General features: G+C 37.3%; 2 protein-coding genes and 1 non-coding gene across 3 annotated transcripts; all 3 read right to left on the bottom strand.

Moving 5' to 3' along the window:
* Positions 1 to 4,145: 4,145 nt before the first annotated feature.
* TRNAI-UAU (transfer RNA isoleucine (anticodon UAU)) lies at positions 4,146 to 4,219 on the bottom strand. The gene has a single exon. It is a non-coding gene; the product is annotated as a tRNA-Ile (tRNA).
* A 793-nt stretch (positions 4,220 to 5,012) lies between these two features.
* Positions 5,013 to 7,138, bottom strand: LOC137715393 (zinc transporter 6, chloroplastic-like). The gene is made up of 2 exons (XM_068454712.1): positions 6,256 to 7,138; positions 5,013 to 5,537 (listed from the first exon to the last, which is right to left on the bottom strand). Exons 1-2 carry the CDS (start codon positions 6,991 to 6,993, stop codon positions 5,223 to 5,225), a joined length of 1,053 nt encoding a protein of 350 aa, XP_068310813.1. The 5' UTR covers positions 6,994 to 7,138; the 3' UTR covers positions 5,013 to 5,222.
* Positions 7,139 to 14,092: 6,954 nt separating this feature from the next.
* On the bottom strand, positions 14,093 to 16,375 carry LOC137715512 (probable N-acetyltransferase HLS1). The gene is made up of 2 exons (XM_068454861.1): positions 15,843 to 16,375; positions 14,093 to 15,744 (listed from the first exon to the last, which is right to left on the bottom strand). The coding sequence occupies exons 1-2, from the start codon at positions 16,014 to 16,016 to the stop codon at positions 14,746 to 14,748; spliced, it is 1,173 nt and encodes a 390-aa protein (XP_068310962.1). The 5' UTR covers positions 16,017 to 16,375; the 3' UTR covers positions 14,093 to 14,745.
* Positions 16,376 to 21,183: the final 4,808 nt, after the last annotated feature.

The following is a 21,183-nucleotide window of genomic DNA, read 5'->3' as shown; positions in this document are numbered from 1 at the left end:
AAGCTTTTCTTATTTAGCTCTAGGCTTTGTTTTTCCTTGGATGATATACAATGCTTGAGGACTTGGGTATTTATAGCAAACCAAATGAATAAACTAAGATTATTTATTACCACACAAAACACATTAATTGCACCTAATTTATTTTTATTCAACCATACCTAACATTGCCTAACTTTCCATGCCTAACTTTGACATTGATTTTCAACAGTTTGTCCATGATTTCTGGTCAATGTTTTGGACCATTGTTTTCACATATATGTGCGAAGGAAGAATAGTCGAGCAAACTCTTGTGAAATTGTGATGGTGGCTCACTGTATGCTCTATGCTCTTACATTTAATACATAACTTTGCCTGGATTTCGGGTATAGCTGCATTAATTCTTGTACATTGTCCTTGTTTTTTGGATCAATCATGATTTTTATGCCACATTTTTTAACGTTGCAAAAAGAGATATCGCTAAATTAATAACTGAACCAATGAAACGTGTTTTAAATTTTATGAAAGGATGATAATAAATTAGATGAGTCGAACTAAACATAACACTTGGTCGTTAGGCTACAATAGTAGTGGCGTTCCTCTCTAAACCCACACAAGACGGATAGAAAGAACCAAGACCCCAAGTTTAGCCATCAATATTACAGTAAGCTACTTTTTTCCGGCTTAGAATGATAAAGTGGTTAAGTTAGGACAATATAAATATTGTTGGTGGTTGACCAAATGAACCTAAAAAGTTCTCATTTTTGTGTATATGCCACTGCCAACGGATTTGTTTATAACTTCATATATAATCAGAGACTCTTTTCTGACAAAGATTACAAACTCAATTAAGCTTTTTTTTCCTTCCTTATAAACGACAAGACAATTAGTACTAAGTTTATTTAAATTACGAAGAGAATGATTTGAATAAGATTTATACGTACTTACAAGCGTACAGATGAGTGATAAAATCACATCTTGGAAAATCTAAATAGACAAGAGCCGAGAGGCATGGTAAGGCCTTGGATTCTCAGAAGTATGGCCTTTGTTTAGTAGCCAAATTGGGCCTTGGGCAAGTGAACCTCTATTTCGGCTCCTTTTCAGATTTTGAAGGGATACTCAAAGAAAATTACTTTCATCATTCTCTTCGAAGTAGTCATTTGTGTGTCAAACTGCGTATAATAAGCTAATATATATATAATGCATACATAAAGTATTGACTTCGAGAAGCCATTGACATGATCAAACTTGAACGACGAACTAGCAACGATCTTTCCCTTTTCTACACGCCTTCTGCACTTCTAGTATGGGCTAGGGATTTGTGCTACGGTTTGTATGAGAGGAGGGGGAGAAATGAGCCTTGTTGGCTTGAGATTGACCTTTTTATAGGTGGAAATTTATGAGATAAAATTCGATAAGGAGGTCATATTAACTAAAGAGAGTTGATGACTCGGAGGGACAATCTACAAAGCGGGCAGTTTGACTGAACGGTCAGCCACTTATCCACACACTCAGAATGATATGTATGTAGGCACTTTGGCAACACCTTAACCATCTCTTCTCCTTCAAAAACTCCAAGACAAATGCAACACTCGATACCAATGGATTCAACGTCAAGAACAGTACTAGGGTTGGCTATTACCACCGATCGATGCAAGACAACCGGCAAGCTATCAATGGCAGCAGCCTCGAGCCCCAGTGACTGATGCATTTGTGGCAAAGATGCAATATTTGTAGCCCTAGCGGTGGTTGTTGAGAGACGACCTTTGATACAAGCCCAATGAGCATAGAAGAATAGGGTGGCGATGATGAAGATCAGAGAGAAGAAGAGGACTAGTAAGTGGCCTTGGCTGTAGGTGTGGAAGTCGGAGTGGTTGAGATCACTGAAATGCCGCTCAAAGAGTTGTGAGTTTTCGGATGCCATTAAAATTGTAAAGGAGGTTTTGACGAGCTTTTGGTGGGTTCTCTTGGGTTTAAATGGTGGTATTGGTGTGGGTTGTGACGGCGAGGCCGTGTGTTTTAGTACGCTTCGGGTATGTTCGAGAGTACTTTTGTAGCAGAATTCATGGTCATAAGCAGTTTTGATGGAAGCACTTTTATCAGTTATCTAAAAATTATTGCCAAACATAAGAAAAACTTGCATGAAATAGAATGACATGTCAGGTATCCAGTTCTGGCAATAGAGGCTAGTTTAATTATAAATATGGGCTGTCAGTTCGGGCGTTAGGTAGTTGTGAGCATTTGTGTTAGTGCAACTTCTCAATATTGAACTACTTGCATGTCCTACTGATGTGTTACGTGAGTCATAGATGAGGGGATATATTGGCAACTTTTGTGTGCTTTCACCTCAAGCTCCTTTTGTTTTTCTTCTTATGTATTGAATAATGATATTTAGGCACAGAAAATTGACCGTCTTCGTGATACATGATACTATTTCCATGCTTTGAGCTTCGTTTTGAATCGATTTTTACTTTAGCCAAAAATGAGAAAGAGGATTTGCAGTGGCAGAGCTACACCATCGCAAGGAGGTGCGATCGCACCTCCGGTCATTGGAATCCTGATGAAGAACAAAGAATCCGCCATTGTGAACCAGAGGCGGCGTTGAGGGGGAACGAAAGGTGCAATCGAACAGGGCCCCCAAATTTGAAAAGCCCCCCAAAAAATTTTGTATCTTATATTTATATGTAATAATGTTATATATTAAAAAAATATTTTTACTAGCACTTTAAAATCTTATAGGGCACTTTTATAAGTGTAAAATTTTTATCTTTCTAAATATAAAAATTTGGAATGCACAATGAGATATTAGGAGTACCAATAACAACACCTTTAAAAAACAATTTTCTTTTCAATATTATTATATAATAATGCTATATATTCAAGTGAAACTTTAAAGTTCGAGTTTTTGAAGTTTTTTTTCTTTCTTTATCTAGTTGCTTAAGATTGAACTGTTTTTTATTATTTAGTGAATGTTATGTTTGTAACTTTTTTTACTTATTTAATGACATTTGTAAACTTACAATCAGTGAGTCCTAAATGTTGTTTTGATTTAAGTTATTATTTTCTAGTACCAATATATTGTCCTATTTAATATATATATATATATATATATATATATATATATATATATATACACATATGTGTGTGTGTGTGTGTGTGTGTATATATATATATATCTAAAAAGGGAGTCCTTTTATAAATTTCGCACAAGGCTCCCGAAATCTCAGAGACGGCCCTGCTGTGAACATGCACAGAAGGTGTTCGACGAAATGCCTAAATGAACGGAGACGGGGAGCCCAAAAAGGCGAGCTTCTCCCCGCTGTGAATGGTGGTAAAACGAGATGAGGGTTGAGTGGTTCTTGTTCATGAGATTGAGACGAGTCGAGTCGACTAGGGGTGGTGGCTTTGCTCTTGTCTTTGCTCGCTTATCTCCTTCGTTATAACTCTATTTCATGAATGGCTTTCGCCTACGCGTTCGTGGGATCAATCTCCATCGGAATATATTAAGAGTGACCGCAAAAGATCTATGATTTTTATGACTAATTACGAACAATCAAACTTTGTAACTAGTCTACTAAAATTCTAAAATTATCAAAAATAATAATAATTTCTCGAAAATACGAAATATGAAAAATTGAATACTAAAATTCTAACAGAATTTCACATTTATCCTTTAAATTTCGACCCCCCCCCCCCACCCAAAACAAAAAAAACACACACACACACAACAACTAACGACATACTGGCTTAGCCACTAAACATTTGGAGTTTGTAGTCCTTTAAGGGAAGGGATCTTCATTTTTTTTATATAAAAATTGTGATTAGTTGTCGGGTCCACATGACATTGAATTTTAATGATCCAAACCATCTATTTTTCAAGTTGCACATCATAGATCATCCTTACAAACTATTAGCCAAATCGGAAATATTTAAGACATCTAATTGGGTTCAAAAAAATTAATGAATACTTTGTTATATAAGAAAGAATGAAATTTTATCCTAATAATTAAATAGGTAAATGATTTTGGATTGAATTGAATTTTTGTTCGAATCATTGAATTTCGATGTGAAGTGAAACCCACATCTAATCCCATTTTTTGAAAAAAATGAAGATTCATTTGCATAAAAGGCTTGCTCTAACAGAAATAACCAAAATAATTACGTACAATTGGTCCCGGCGGGGCTCGAACCCGCGACCTTCGGCTCATAAGACCAACGCTCTAACCAACTGAGCTACGGGACCAATTTGTTATTTGTTTCTCAAAATTTCATAATATATATTGTATAAGAGGCCATGTACTTTTAATTTAGTTGCATTCCACGTACTTCTACTTTAGTATGTGTAGTTAGAGATGACATAGAAGGCAGAAACTAGATATATGGTAAAGATAAAGAACGTGGGCCAACGTTTGTTGGCTATTTCTTATTTCTTTTGTCCAAGCAAAAGGGAAAGCGAAAAGTTGAGCTCAACATAAAAATAAATGACTTAATTCACTGAGCTACAAGTCTCATTGTAAACTAAATAATTAAGTAACTTCTTTCGCATCATGTTAGGCCTGGTTTGGTACTGAGCTGATTCTGAAAAAAGCTGGTATAAAAAAAAGCTGGGAGCTGTTTTTATGTTTGGTAAACATTCAGCTTTAGTTTTTTTTCACAGTTTTGGGTGAAAAAAAAGCCAAAAACAAGAAGCTGCAAAACCCAACTTTGAAAAACTGGTTTTTTTTCACATCTGTTTTACATAAAAGTTTACCAAACACTATAATACTATTTTTTTTTTTTTTCAAAAGCACTTTTACAAAAAAGTTTACCAAACACTCTACTGCTTTATTTCACAGCTGCTTATTCTCACAGCACAGCAGAAGCAGCTTTTTTTCAAAGCACAGCAATACCAAACCAGCCCTTAGTCTAATCTATTTTTGGTAGTGATAGTGCTATCCAGTCTTCATTTTGTTCAAAAACGTTTTGCATCTAATTAGAAGAAAAACAAAATGTATTTGGAACTAACAAATCCAAATTCAAATTCTCATTTTCGTTGATAAATAAAAGTTAATTTTTATTCAATTTGATGCGAGAACGATATATATTGTTAGTGTTTGGAACCTCTAGGGTAGAATTCATCTTATATAACTCATAGAGGTAGAACCCAATCGCCTAATTGATGTTAACATTTTCGATTTCGTTCCTCTACTTCTTAAAAAGATCCCAGTGGAGTATGTGATTGCAACAAGGTGCTACTAGAGCAAATTCTATGCCCAAAGGGCAAGGATGGACATAGAGGTAGAGCCAAGAACAAGAGCGATGAACGACGTTTTCCGCAGCCATGAGTTAGAGCTCATCATCTTGTTGTGGAAGAAATCGAGAGCAATGAGATCGACCAGAGCCATGTAGATAAGTATGCCCGAGGAGAAGGAGCCCAACAAACCCTCCAAGATTAGGGCATTAGGGTTACTATCGTCATAACCTGTCGCAGAGAATAAGATCATCCCCAATACTATCCCCATTGGAGTTGTCACTGCAAACATGAGGCACATGTAGGCTGTTGTCCCAAACTTAAATCCTGCCTGCAATTTTCCCAACTCATATATGTTAGAAGCTGGGTACACGCAAAAGCACTTTCTTTATTTGTCACAGCATATAGATAATAGTATTCTATTTTAAACTACTCTACGATCTTTACTTTACGAGAAAGACTTATATGGTCCATGTATACCCCCACAGTTGTGTCCCGTGTCAATGAAATAAAAATACATATACGTGATGAACGATGTCTTTATTCTTGTTTCAGTATTTAAATCACTTTTAAAACAATCTGAATTTTAGGGTCGCTTATTAGAAGTATCATTGAGATGACTGATATCGCTTTTTGTGAAAATGTTTTAGAAATTAATTCGTAATACAAATCCAAATAGATCTTGAAAAATTACTTTAATTGTTTCATGCAAAAAACACATATCTGGTGTTTTTCTTAAAAATCACTTAATATACTTTTAGAATTCAAAATAAATTTTATACAAAATATTTTCAATTATTTTAAAAACACTTCTAAACGAATAGAATTTTAACCGTACGAGAATATACTAGAATTTTTAGTCAGTCATCGGTCAATAACTCAAATGTAAATCATAGGCCCGCAAACATAGAAAAATGTAATAAACTATGTCGTCATTATTTATCTCCTAAATTCATTTCATTTTTCTGATTAGAAAGGATAGGGTCAATGCATCAACTAATTAAGTAAAAAAATAAAATTATTAAGATATTTAAATTAATTAAATTTACCTGAGCAATGCATCCTCCGAGTCCCATCCCTTCGAAAATCTGGTGAAACGACAGCGCAGCGACCAACGGCCGGATGGTGCACTGGTTCTGCGACATCCCCATCGTCACCCCAATTATCACTGAGTGGAAAATAATCCCGATTTCCAACACCTGCGAAACCAGCCGCTGCTTCATCCGGATCAACATTTCCTCACTACCCCCACCACTGTTGCTCTCCACACCCACCGCCACCTCCACATCCACCGACAGCTTGCTATTCTTACCCTTCAAATTGCTGTTCTTCCCCACCAATTCCTCCCGCGCACCCACAGGCACCAGCTCGTATCCGCCGTGACCGTGGCCGCCGACGGCGGAGTGGGACTCCATGTGGGAGGTGGCGGTGAGGTCGACGAGGAGGGCGATTAAAGCGCCGATCATGGTGACGAGCCCCGAGAAGGGGTAGTCCTTCCAGGGGTGGTGGGATGACACGCGGCAATCGGAGAGGGCGTGGAAGGCGTCGGGGAGGACGTGGACGAGGGAGGTGGAGAGGATGACGCCGGCGGCGAAGCACTTGATGACGAGCGTGGCTTTGTCGTACGCGGGCTTGCCTTGGAAGTAGCGGGAGAGGAGGACGGGGGACGATATGCCGACGACGCTGGTGACGAATATGGCGGCGATTGAGATTAGCTTGAGGTGCGCGGCGGCGCGTCCGTCTCGGCAGGAGAGGGACCGAGCCGTGTCCGATACGCAAGACGCCATTTTCCGATATAATCCGAAACGCAAAATTCAACTGACTCTGCGGTGCAGTTTTTTACTCTGCCCTCCTCCACCCCAAAAACCCAAAAGTTCAACCGTCTCTGAGGCCGATATAATTTGTGGACTTCTTGTCTTGTTGGGAAGAAGGAGAGAGAGAGGAGGAGAGAGAGAAGGAGAGAGCGATGCTTGTGGGATTAAACTGTGTGGGTCCGGGTTGTGGGGCCTAGTGACTGTACGGTCTCGCAGCCATTTGACACGGAGGATGGTGGCATGCTGCGGTGGTGGATATCCGTGAGTTTTCATTCTTAAGTGTGGAATCGGATCCGTCAAGGAGCTTTGGTTAAAAAAAGTTGGACATTCTATTTATTCGGAAAAGAAATTAGAGTTGTTGGTTTCTATGAAATGGCTAACAGAAAGAGTTAGTGAGAATCGTTTGATTTAATTTGGATGATCTAGATTTGATGATTCCTAGGTTCCGAACACTAAGGTTCGGAATGAATCCACTTCTATCAAGTGTGATATGTGTGTGTTTCCACTTCCAAATTTTTTTAAGTAATGAAGTTAATTGCTTTTGTATACTAAAGAGAAAAAAGAAAAAGTTTTTTTTTTTGAACAACGAAGAAGAAGAAAAAGTTAGCTACTTTTGTTCTTATATGGATCGGTCGATGGTGAATGGAAATGTGAGTTAAATGTTAACTGTGCTTCGAAAATTTGTACATTAAGTTATGAGCTATATGGTTGCTTTTAGACTGTTAGAAGGTAAATCAACGCAAACAAATTGGCAGTTGATGGAGAGGTCTAAGATCTTCTAAGCACTTTGTGCAAGATTTTTCGCATCGAATTTAGGGCACGTTCTTTTGAAATTTATGGTTCTACGATGAAACTAGTACAATATTTTCGACACGGTCCTCCGTGTTTTGTGTAAATGACATATTCAAGACTTTTAATTTCATTACTCAATTTGTTTTTTATATTTCCATTGATGCATTTAGTCGAGCACTCGGTGAGTATGTTGTTATCTTCCTAGTTCTATCGACAACTTTCAAGGCTTGATGTCGAGCATCACTTGTCAAGGCCTGCCGAATTCTGTGTAAGAGGCATTTTATTGAACAATTTGTGAGCATTCTAAAATCTCATACTGAATGGATATAGAATCCTCCGACCTTATACCAATTAATTTCTCAACTTCTTTAGGTCCTGGAACCCATAGGATAAGATCCCTGAATCTATCACTGCTTATGTTTACTTGTGAATAACCTGCTCATGATAGTATTACGTCATTAGCGTCCATCTAACCTGATGTAACTAACACGAATTTCACAGCGAATACATCTAAATTAGTAACTTTTATTTTCAATTCAAAATTTTAATTTGGAAACCTTTTTCTTCTCGAAGGAGATGCGCATCATTTTCACACAAGATGGCCGAGTATGAATTCCATTAATTTGTTGAAGGAAGACACCTTCCCCACCAAAAATAATACAGCAATTTAAAGTGGTGGGGTTCTAATATTGCTTTCACTCATGCAAGCCAATCAGCTGATGACGCCTTAGCTATGAAAATTGATAAACCATAGCACTTCCTAAATCACTTTAATTTCTTTGTTCAATATAGTAGACGATTTAAAGATAAAGATCTATTTTTTATTGTGTTACGGATTTGTAAGTGTCTACCACTAAGTTCAATCATGCGGTTTATAATTTTAACTATCTAGGCTCAATAGTTGAGGTAGGTAATGGGTCATTGAGCCTTTTAAGTGTATATTTTTGTGGAGAGTATGAATCTCTTACCAAAGAAATAAGGGATTTTGTACGTATTTATAAGCAATTAAGTTATTTCTCATATTGTCAATTAGTTTTGGGAATTGTTATTAGCACTTCAAAAATCTCATTCTACACTCCTCACAAGGGTATTTTTCTTTCTAATTATAGAAAGTTTGGAGTGCCAGATGAGATTTTTGGAATGCTAATAACAATTCTCTTAGGTTTATGCTTAACTTTTTTTTTTTAATGGTGGAACCTCAACTTTCTTTATGATATCAAGGCAGGTTGTTCCATGTGTGGAGCCCAATAACCACATGTGCTCCATGTCACATGATTTATTTTGTACATGTTCTAAGCTTGAAAATTCGGCATGAGTAAAGAGGCGTGTTGTCACATGGAAAAAAGAGGGACCTATGTACTTTTCAACTTTAAGTTATTGTATTTATCTTATGTCAATCTATTTATCATATAAAAATTCTATGATACTCTGAAATATAGGCCTACTCTTAACTTTTTAGCTGTTCTTGATTGTGTATTTTTGACCAAATGTCTAACAATTATAAAAGCTGGAGTATCCAATACTCCAAAATATGATGGAAAAAACCATCATCCTATGCTACTTGTGCTTGAGTACACTTTTTCTTGCATTTGACTTGACGAAATTGAAAGATATAATATTGTTATTTCTGAAAGAGAATTGTTTGAAGATTTTGGTTGTGTTTTAGGCTTGAAGAAACAAGAGGGTACATTGCAGGAGTCCAGCAAATACTAGTCAAATGCCCAGCAATTCCTGCTTAGGAGGATTTCCCTCTCAAAGGCCCAACAACTCAGTTATTTGGACTATGTAGCAGGTTCTCTCCCAAAGACCTTTGAGACTGGTTTGGTAAAAGTTTGGATCAAATCCTGGCCTTTCCAATGCTGGGTCAGTTAGCGTTTCTCTCATGTGAACGAAATATGTGAACGTACAATCTAAGTTGACGACGATCCAACGGCTGTGATCAGCCGAGTTTATTGGCAAAATCGAGTTCTAAAGACCCGTATAATTCACGAGTAAACCGGTTTGATTTTACAAATTTTAAAAGTAGATCTACGCGCGCCTCCCAGTGAAGATAAAAACCCTTGTCCAGAAACTGTGCTGCTAAACTGCTTCGTGTTTTAGCTGCAACCTTTACTCTTTCTTTTGCCCTTTTGAAACTATTACAATAATTTAGGAAAGTGGGAAGTTTCGAATCCGGGACACATGGATATAAACTCAACACCTCATTCTTTAAGATATTGGACCACATGCGAACTTGGGTTATATTTGTGTAACTTTAAAGTAACAAGTTATTGATTTGAATTTCGACGGAGGATAACAGAGAAGTAGACAAAAATATAGAATAAACCGAGGATGTTGATGCACAAATGAAATTGGTGCAGACAAAGCTGAATTTGTGCTACCAAATACAGAAGATGAGTTAAAACCAAAAGTTAAACACATAACAGTATAAGCATTCATAAATTTCAGCAAGTTTTCATCAACACAACTGATCAACCCAAGTCAATAATATTACTCCAACTCAAACTCAATTTAAAAATATAAACACTGAACACATTATGTCAATAAGTATTCATAAACCTACACTAATCCTAAACAAAGCTTCATGAACCTAGAAAAATTTAGTTCATTCAGAAATTTCAACAAGTTTTCATCAACACAAGTCAACCAAGTGAGAAATATAACTTCAACTCAACCCAGTCAACAATATAAACCCTAAACACAACCTGTCAACAAGTATTCATAAACTCACATTAACCCTAAATTTCCACAAATTTAGAAAATTTCATTAATGCGTACTTCTCCCCTTCTAATCTCTCTCTCATTCCCTCCCCTTTCATTTGAACGGTTACGATTAAGTTACGTCAACATCTTATATAAATTTTTTATAGAGACAAAAAAACAAAAAGCAAAGTATGAGAGAAGGGGATGAGAATAGGAACGGAAAGAATCTTACTCTCTAAAAAAAAAGTGCACTTCTGAGAAGCTTGGTCTCACTTGCTTTTACTTTTATGAGGTTTTTTACCCATGATTTTATTAGAATAAAAAAAAACACTTTTTCTTTCATTTACCAAACGAAATTAATTTTTCAACTTTTTTTAAATGCTGGTTTTTAAAAATTTTAAGCAACCTTAAACGAGCTCTAAATTTGAAAATGAAAGTTGTTAGTTGTTAATAGTGGACTTTTTCTCCTCTATTTTTTTTTATTTTTTATTTTATCAATGTTACTTAATGGATTTGCATCAATTGTTTAACCCCTCGCCCAGACCCCTCCCCGCCATCTAGCAATTTTTGGAACATTGGTTTAATTAGTGAAATCCTTATGTTTATCTATACTAATTAAGGAAGCCCTTTTTGTCAATTAAAAAAGGATGAAAAGACAACTTAGTCTTCAATCACAGAAAAAAAAAAAATGATGGGCAATAATGTAATTTCACAGGTCCAAATGTTACTGTTTTTTATTAAAGCTTCACCCACAGGTGATGTTAAAATACCTCTAATATTAAAAAAAAAAAAAAAAAAAACTAAAAACAAAAACCTCCTACTCCCCCCACGTTCTCTCTCTCCTTCTCATTTTCTAAAAGAATGTGTTCATATACACAAAGTGTGTAGGCAAATACTAGTCTCATCTAACAGTCTACGAAAAATGAAAGTTACTTCTTCCAAACGTACGTGGTGACTAAACTTTCAAACTCTTGATGTTAAAACCTTTGTCTTCTATGTGAATCTTACAAGAAATGATTTACATGGTAGCGACATGGCAGCGACATGGCAGCTCAGTCAAACCATAAACTCAACACTTTATATTAACATCACAGGAGGATCCTAGAGATCCTCAAATCATGATCGTTCATTGTATATCATACGATTAATGTTTGTCAGATACTATTCATATTTAATTTAAAATAAAAATATTTAAAATGATTTCTAACCGTACAATATACGATAAACGGACATGATTTGAGATCCTCAAGATCCTCACAAAGAGGATCCTCATTCATTAACATCGACCGCAGTACAGCTGACTTCAGGGCGGCGGAATGATTAGTCTTCGGTCCAATTAAAGGTATTTTGGTCATCGATCATAAAGTCCTCAGAAATTTCCTTCCAAGGCAGTGGCAAGCTTTTCAAAGAACAGTACATGCATTGCTCGTATGAGTAAAGTTTTGTACTTATCTTAAGCAATTCAGATCATAAATTGGCTTTATGTTCAAATTCATGACTCACGATTCAACGTGGTCCAAGAGGCTGTTTTTCTCAACTACTGTGAATAAAACGTTTGCTCAATCCTTTTGTTCTTATTGACTAGAGAGCTAGATTCAGAAGAAAAAGGTTGAAAACTGGAGATAGAGAATCTTGGGATTTCTCTGCATATTGTTAAAAAGTCTCTCTTCACATATTAGGAACTTGGGATTTTTTAACCAGATGGTTCCGTTAAGTGGTGATTTTGACCTCAGAAGGAACACTCTCGGCATTGAGTTCTAAATTGCATTGGACCTACATATAAGATTATGCCTTTTGTTACGATGTTCAATCTTTTGCACCAGATTCGGCAACTTCAACTATATTTGTGAAAACAGAGGTGCACCAAATAGGCATTAGTATGTAGGGATAAAGATATTGAAAAGAAATGAGCGTCTTTATGGTGAAAGTGGTTTGGTCGTTTGAATGCCAAATTCAGAAATGCACTTGTGAATAAACAAATCATAGAACACTTTACTTCATTGGAAAAACTGATGAAGTGACCTCTTTCGGTGAAAGAATCGAAGACTCTTTGCTGACTTAGATTTGGATAGATAACCAACCGAACTAGAAGAAGTTTTGTTTAACCGAACTGAAGGTACTCCTAGACCGACCATTTCTACAACAACAATGATGTTTAACCAAACTGAATATGACGCCGGTTTGTCAATTCAGTGATGTTTAACTAAAATGAATATATAGGTGAAGCAGTTAGTATTTTCTCAAAGTTTGATAGGGTTTCGCGTAGAGAATATATTTGCTTGGCGCGGCCTGGCACCTGATAGAGTCCAATTGCAATTCTAACTTTATGGAACATGATCCTGTAGACTCAAACTCTGCTAAAATGACTTGGTGTGACCAATCACTTTGCGTGCAATATCCTTTGGCCATTCACCCAAGATATTTTCAAAGATAAGACAAGCCTATATTTGAGCTTTCTTGGGCTTCATAGCTAAAACCGTCAGCACAATTTCAACCTATCTTCTACGTGCTAATTACTAACCCATTTTTATCTCGTCATTGAGTGAAGAATCTAAAGCTAAGAGTGCTACATGCTGTTAATTTAATATTGGGTTTAGATAATGCACAAGTACATGCATATTTGAACTTCTTGCAGCCCACGACTTTTAATTGGATCAACACATGCATTGTTTTGATCCCATATCAGGGATATGATTTGCATCCCATTTATCTTGCATAAAAAAAATGTCAAGAAAATTTCAATGAACTCAATAAATAATTATCGTGATTAAAAATCAAAATATTATTTGTCAACGATAATTGAAAGTTATCTTAACAACCATCTAACAGTCTAAAATTCTAAAATTCTTGTTCATTCAACGGTTTCAATTGCAAACAGTGAGAAAATTGAATTCCACTAAACATTATAGCTGAGCTGGCTCTCCCTGGTTTACTTTTCCATGCCAACGGGACAGCTTTTATACTCTCTCATTTTCTTACTAGTCCATGAGAAATTGATGAACGGGGACAATGAGCCTCTCGATCACAGTTAAACCCAACTGTCCCCAGACATTATCCTCATATCTTAATTAACCACCATCATTAGTGCTAGTGCACATGCATGCCTCCTTATTAGTTGAAACTCTAATTTATTTAATTGCAGCTAGTAATGACCACCACCACACAAAAAAGACAATGAGACTTCAATTAATTCCTTGTTTGGCAGGAGATAGAAGTACGCATAAGACGCTTAACTAATTCATGTTTTATCTAATCTTTGTCCTGACCATGACTAATGACTTATAACATTAACCCTACTTTGGTCTTTTCCACGGACGATATGAGAGGGATGTGAATTTTGTAGCTCCTCACATTTGGCTAGCTAGTGACAATATATAATACCCAAACAATATGGAAAACGAACCTAAATTTCAAGTATTTATGTGGATCTACATTTCAGACGTTGCATTGCATCATAGTCTATAAATAATGCTCGAGATAATCGTCCATGTACGAGTGATCGACATTTAATCGGCGGTGTATTATGAATCTCAATTATAGATATGCATCTACGGTTGGGAATCCTCCGCTACTTCGATGACTATTCTAACTCAGGTCTTGTATTATTGTACTTTGTTTAATGTATATTGGTCATCATATGACGTGCATTAGTACTACAAAGCATGCTATTATGTATAGCTTTCAATTTAAATGGGATTATACAATGGCACGTTGTGGTGTCTATCCAAGAATGTGACAGGACAGAAGCATTGGAGGGTCCAGCTAAAATCTTTACCTCATAACGAGATGGGTACAAAAGTTTGGACCACCTTGGCCTAATTGATAAGTTTGAATCATGAAAACGCAAAATCAAAATCACAAACACACAAAGGACACCGATGGTGGCACCTAATTAAGTAAATCTATCGAGATTTTGTGTCACGACGTGAAAGGAACAAGAGAAAGGCTCCAAAAACAGTGGACATGGAATGAAGGGTAAGACTTATATCAAAGAAAACATTATGAGGTGGGGTTAAGTTTGGCTTCTCTCAACATTTTTCAATTTTTTTTTCCGCAACAAAGCAGCCTATGCTGCAAAAGGGCCAAAGAAGTTCAGTTCGTCATGACTCAGGAGATTTTGCATGGACGGAGAACATCTGCCACATGAACACTGTTTGAACCGTTAGATCAATATAATTAGCGGTTCAGACAAAGTTCAAATTTTGCATGCATGGCAGAAGTTCCGTTGTCTCATACCTCTCTTGGATCTACAAAGAGAGATTTTGTTGGGTGGGTTCTTGTGAATTCATGGACACTATTAGTTCTTCTATCTTCACTTTTCAAGGCCTTTATGCACCACAAATCTTCATAACATGAGAGCAATTTCCAATGTGGGATGTGATGTCTCACTGGATCGCAGCCCCCAACTTCTGTCACTATAACCTTGCAATTCTCTGAAGTGGTAGCAGCCATGTTGTGCACAAACTGGCAGAGAGCCCTCACCAATTTCCCTGACAATGGTCCTTCATGGTGCAACCCATACATGAAGTAAAATCCAAAAGGGATAAAAAAATCAGGCATGGAAGGCAGTAATTTAAAGCAAGGAAAAACCCTAGCCATCCATTTCCAACTTTTTGCATACATTAAGCAAGATAAGGGTGCATTCCCTAGCCTCAGGTTAAAAAGCTCCCCACTATTCCACACACTAAGCATAGCCCAACTTTCAGGTAAATGACCATGTACCCCAAAATCTTTCAACTCTCCTCTAGGGTAAGCCACCCAAGTCCCCAAACTCAGCTTATTCCCAAGCACTTTATCTATATCATGAGGAAAAAACTCAGTATTTGCCATACACTTTCTGTAGAGATATTCAGCTTCTTCAACCTTCAACTTTGCAATCTCAACGTTGGAAGACACGTGGCGGGGCCTGTAACGAACCGGGTTCACCAGAATCGCCGGCGTCCGGAACCTGACGTAGCCAAACTTTGTTATGAAAAGTCTGACTGACGCAAGGTTATCTTTCTCCGTAGCCATGTATGCATAATCAGCATCATTGTCTATGAACCATTCTTCTAATTTGCTCACAAGGTTTGACCCAATTCCTTTTCTTCTATACAGCGGTGAAACCCTAAGGCCTAAGATGTAGCCAACTTTGGCCTGATCATTAGGTGGTGGCTTCTTGTGATGAACTGTGACCACCTTTATAGAGCCTTGGATGACCCCAACCAACTGGTTGTCCAACTCAGCCACCTATATGAACAGATCAATCGATAAGATGTATAATTGATTGGAAACTAAAGAAGAATATTATCGAAAAATAAAGAATGAATAGTATTGTTGTAACGTACCAGCATCTTGTGCATCGGACTGCTTCTGATCCTACATATGGGGTCACCCATCGTATCGGTGAAGAGAAACACACGTTCGGATGGCCCTACTTCACATCTTCGTTCGAGATCTTCCACTCTTCCTCTATCCACCAGCCCGTCATAGCTTCGAATTATAGCCTCCTGAAATCCCATGCCGGAATTTAACCTTGTCGTCCAAGATATGTACGATGATCAGTAATCTTGGAAGCGAAACAAGGGGGAGGTTTGTAGGTTTATAATTCTATAATAAAGAGGGGCTAAAGCCAGATATATGTACCTTCAGGCACAAAAAATGCAGGCTATTTTATCAAGCTTGTTTGGCCTGAATAAATTTCCGTAATGATAATCATGGAGGCATTTATATGGAGCTGGGGGCACTTGGAAATGTTCTCTATCCTCAACATCAACCTAGTCCAGATACAAGAATAATATTATATACTAGACAAAAGGGTGTTAAACAAACAAATAGATTGTGTTTTTTTGTCTTTAGCTTTGAATAAAAATAACGGAACAAGTTTCAAGTTCGAATTTTCCTCTTGAGAAAAGAAAATACCAATCAATGTGAAAGTGATATATAGTTGCATGCATGTGCTACTTTGAAACTTATTCTGTTTAACGAATTATAAAAAATTATCACATAATTTGGTAACCAAAACTAGATTTCTCTAAAATTATCGTACTTAGAGGGAAATTTTTACGTAAAAGATATTGATATGTCACACTTCTAATGTATATTTAACACAATCTGATAATGTTCCGAATTAAACATCTTTAGACTTACTAATTAAACCTATCAACGTTCTGATAACCTCAGGCTCACCCACTTTTGCACGCCTAAGAAATAAGAGTATTATGTCGTTGGCCGACCCCGATAGATTAACCTATTGAATTTACCAAAGTATTGGCTTATTGGGTATAAAATAGAGTACCACTCTTGCCTAATATCATGCAGGTAATAGTTACACTCCACTATGTCACCAACCTCATCGATGCACCGTACAGTCGGCAGGGGCCAATATTTATAGATATACTATAGATAATGTGGATTATATAATTAAATAATTGAAGATGAAATATCACCTAATTAATTAATTGAATTTGTGTCGGCGGGCTACGTGTACGCTTGTATAAAATTGTTGGTTTGCATGGTATATCATCAGATGATTAATTTAAGTTGTGCAAGGATTATTTTAATTAATTATCAGTTTGGAAAGGAGGAAATGAAATCCCTTTCCAACCACACTAACTTTTTCTCATTTTTGGACTATTTTATATGGTTTTTGTTGTACGTGTGCTTGTGGCGTTGTGTGGCTGATAACCTCCATTTTTAAAACACCTAGATTCGGAAGTGAAAGTGAAACCCCACTTAAGTCATGCTGAGCTCTCTGCTAATGAAGCAAATATTAATGATAATACTTGCCTAATGCGCCTTAAGTGCGTGGAAATTAAAGAGATTACAAGACAAAATGAGAGATGAAACTAAATTTCTTTGATGAAAGAAAGCTAGGAAATTGAGAACGCAGTGAAAACTGATTAAGAAAAGCACAATTAAGAACTGTGGATCAAATTCAATTATCTCACGACATAGATGATTGTCTATAAAAAAAAGTATACGTATTAGATTTCTCTCTGAATTGCACGCTGAAGATGGTGGCTTGTGAGATTTGCAACAAATTGGGATGTGTATGAGGCCATTAAGCAGAATCCTTTTCACAATCTCATCAACAGAAACCCAAATAGAATGACAAAGTAATCATTAAAAATATGTATAACAGAAACCCTAATAGAAAATAGCACAATCACTTCATAATATTGCACCAAGCACTGACATTCACACAAAAAACAAAATAAAAATGGCACAATATGCCCTAACCATTGCTATTGTGCTCTTTTTCATGCTTCTTTTTTCATTATTTTGTGGCCCTTTAATCATGTACTTAGTTCCATCCCAACTTACTAATTAACCTTTCTTCCTTAATCATTAGACCTTCCATTAATTTAACTAGAAAAGACACGTTCACCAACAGCAATGTGTACACGTGTGTGTAAAGGCTATGCTTTCCCACCCCACCAGAAAATCACTCTTTGCCCCAACCCACTACCACCAAGGGGGTTGTGATCTTGCCACTACATGTTTTACATGAAAACTGAGGGTCCCTTCTCTAATGATTCAACACTCCACAACAAAATGCATCTTCCAATTGAAGTCTGCAAATCTCTCTCTGCCTTGTGGTTTTTCTTTCCATGCATTATGTTGTCCCTCTACATATGCTTTTTTTCTCAATATAATTGGATGCTTTGAAGCTAGCTACAAGCATTCCTAATATGCCCAATGAGTAGGGAGGGGAATTTATGATTGGGGAGCGTGGGTTCCTTGATTCTTCTTTAGTATGGATCATGTTGTAAAGGAGATAGGCATGGAGATCAATTATTTCAGTAGTTTGCTAATTGACACTTTAGAGTAATGTTAGGTAGTCAAAATTTTAAAACCAAATTGGAAATCATGTGATGTGTTACTAATAAGAAATAAACACGTTAATCAACATTTAAGTATTAATCCAATTATCAACAATCACGTCATAAGGTTTACACAATTTGATGTAAATAGTTGGTCTCCTAGTATTGCCCACCACTTTATATCTCATACGTACCAAGATTTTCTACAAAAGTATAGATAGAAATGATTATACACGCCTTTGATTCTGTTGTCTCATGTTTTTACTTACATTTATTCAATTCAAATATTAGAATTAAATAGAAGAGTGTAGCAAAATAAAATTGAGAGCGAAACTGTAACATCCCGTCCCGAAACTAACGAAACGTACGTATGAAATTACAATTTTACCCCCTAGTTCGTTTTTATCACATTAGTGTTGTGTTGTGTGGTGTTGTAGGACCACACACACTCATACCCTCTCTTTTTCTCCCGGGATTCCCTCTCCCATTGTCTCTTCTCTCTCTCTCTCTCTCTCTCTCTCTCCCCGAGTTCTTCTTCTTCTTCATTCTACATACGGACACACACACAAACATACTCAAACCTTCACGAATCAAGAAACCAAGACCACCCTCGTGCTCGTGAGGCTGAGAGGAGTTCAGAGGTACCATTTTCAGGTAAGGATGTAGCCGTTTTCACGTAAATTCGAGGTAATCCGTTTTGAACACTGTTCATGCAAACCTAATCTAGCAGGTTTTTGGAATTTCTAAGCTTGTAGATGTCTTAGTGAGGTCCCAAGGAGCTTGGGAGTGTTTCGTTGGACGAGTTTGGACGTCGGGATCGTCCTGTTCAAAGTTGGCCGAGTTTTGAGCTTGAAGACAGGTATGATCGTGTGATTTTTAGGCCTTAAAACTAGCCTATCGTGATTCTACTAGTCCTAAGCTTCATTTTGGTATAAAGATCGTGAAAAATGGTTGAAAAACGAAGGAGAAAACTAAGTTTGAAATTTTCCCAGTTTTCCGGCGCTGTCGCCGGCGCCAGAGTCTCGCCGGAGAAGAAAGGAGAATATTCCGTTAAGTTTTAACGGAATATTCCTAACGGCAGTGACGGCATCAGTTAGGTTCAACGGAATATTCCGTCAGTTTAACGGAATATTCCTGACGGCGTCTATTGACACCGTCAGTGTGCATGGCACGTGGCCGCGCGTGGGGGGCGCGTAGGTCCGTGCCTTGGACGGCGCGTGGGGGCGCGTGCGGGGTCCAAAAATTATTTTAAAAATATGGGTGTGATCCTGAGGTTGTGTAGAGCACGTTGGTATATTCAATTGTCCATTTTGAGCAATGTATGAGAAGTTATTACGAGAAGTTGGTTATGTGCTTTTAAATTAACGTTTTCGTAGCTTTTGCGCGTATAGGTGATACGTATTCCGAAGACGAGCGTACGCACTCGAGGCAGGGGGGCTACGACCCTTCCACTTATCAGTGAGTGGGCTTTTGTTTTCCGTATATACCTATATACATTTATATTCCCAGAAATAGATTAAAAATGGTTAATTGATTTATGCCATGCACTTTATTATTATCGTTTATGCATCATCACATGCATTAGTAGCGGCATACATTTATATATGTGTATTTGGTGCTGTGGACGCACAGGTAAGTGCCAGGTAAATAGTATTCATGTTTGTATTCAATAATAGCTTGAGATGCTTAGAGAGCTCATAATCTGCACCCCGGTGTTAGTGCTCCCGCCCGGGGCCAGGGCATAGTCCTTCACGTGATGTTCACCCGCACCACACGCTCAGCTTGGATCCAAGTTAGGTGCATAGGCTTGTCGTACATACCACATTAGGTGGTTCCGACTCGTAGGTGACCCGCGATTATTCGCACAGTCTTCACGTGATCGTAGCACTAGAGCGTATATATGATACACCCAGTCTTGTCGTACAGACCACGTTAGGTGGTTCCGACTCGTGTGCAGATTCAGTTATTGAGTTGAGATTGGAGCTCTATATGCAGCCGTACAGGTCACGTTAGGTGACTCCCGGCTGCCAGATTATATGTTATTGATGTGATTTACGCTTGAGCATTTACATTTGATTATGAGATTCCGTTGTGGCATATTCTCGAGCATGAATGACATATTTTGGAGCATGATTGGCATATCTATACATACGTATATATGTTCATTTTCTGGGAAGTATACAGGTTTTACGGCGAGGGGTTATAATGTATTTTGCTAAAGATTTTTCAAAGAGCTTTGTTTTTGCCCACTCACGCTTTTGTTTTTGCGCCCCTCCAGGTTCTAGTGGTCTAGCAGGTTTGGTGGTTTTTCCCAGAGGGCGTCCCGGCATTTCTGACAGACATTCACCATTGTAGGGTCACCTTCGGGTGTATATATGTCGCATCTTTCCTTTTTGACTGCTGTAGACTTGCTCTGAAATTGTGTCTCACATACGCTAGCACTTGTTTTAGTACTTTGTATGCTAGTTTTTAATTATTCGTACTTTTATATTACTATCTTAATAGCTTCCGCACGCGCACATGGCTACGTCACCTTCGTCTGACGGCCAGCACTCCCTGATCTCGGTCGGGGTGTGTCAGAAACTTACTTTTCTATTGATATTCATATCAAATTAGATCGACAAGACTCATCTTCTCTAGTAAAGTGCTGAAGATTCACCCCATGTATTGGAAAAAAAAAATTGTGATTCTCTTATGATCTATTTAATTGATACATTAATTGTACATCAGCTTAAATCATTCTCGTGCTAAAAGAAATGTGATTCTCTAAAACTGTTTGGATCAGATTAATATTAATTTTCAAGAAAATACTTTTGAATCCAACTTTTTTTAAAGTTCAATTCTCAAATGTGATTTTCTCACT

This window comes from Pyrus communis, chromosome 14 (genome assembly GCF_963583255.1).
Source record: "Pyrus communis chromosome 14, drPyrComm1.1, whole genome shotgun sequence".
Classification (NCBI taxonomy): Eukaryota; Viridiplantae; Streptophyta; class Magnoliopsida; order Rosales; family Rosaceae; genus Pyrus; species Pyrus communis.
This window is presented reverse-complemented; position numbering and strand designations above follow the sequence as displayed.

Excerpts from the sequence above, each read along its gene's own strand:
- LOC137715512 (XM_068454861.1), bottom strand. The coding sequence starts at position 16,016 with ATGGGATTTCAGGAGGCTATAATTCGAAGCTATGACGGGCTGGTGGAT. Across the intron at positions 15,745-15,842 it reads GTCCGATGCACAAGATGCTG|GTGGCTGAGTTGGACAACCA; the intron begins GTACGTTACAAC and ends CTGTTCATATAG.
- LOC137715393 (XM_068454712.1), bottom strand. The coding sequence starts at position 6,993 with ATGGCGTCTTGCGTATCGGACACGGCTCGGTCCCTCTCCTGCCGAGAC. Across the intron at positions 5,538-6,255 it reads TCGGAGGATGCATTGCTCAG|GCAGGATTTAAGTTTGGGAC; the intron begins GTAAATTTAATT and ends GGAAAATTGCAG.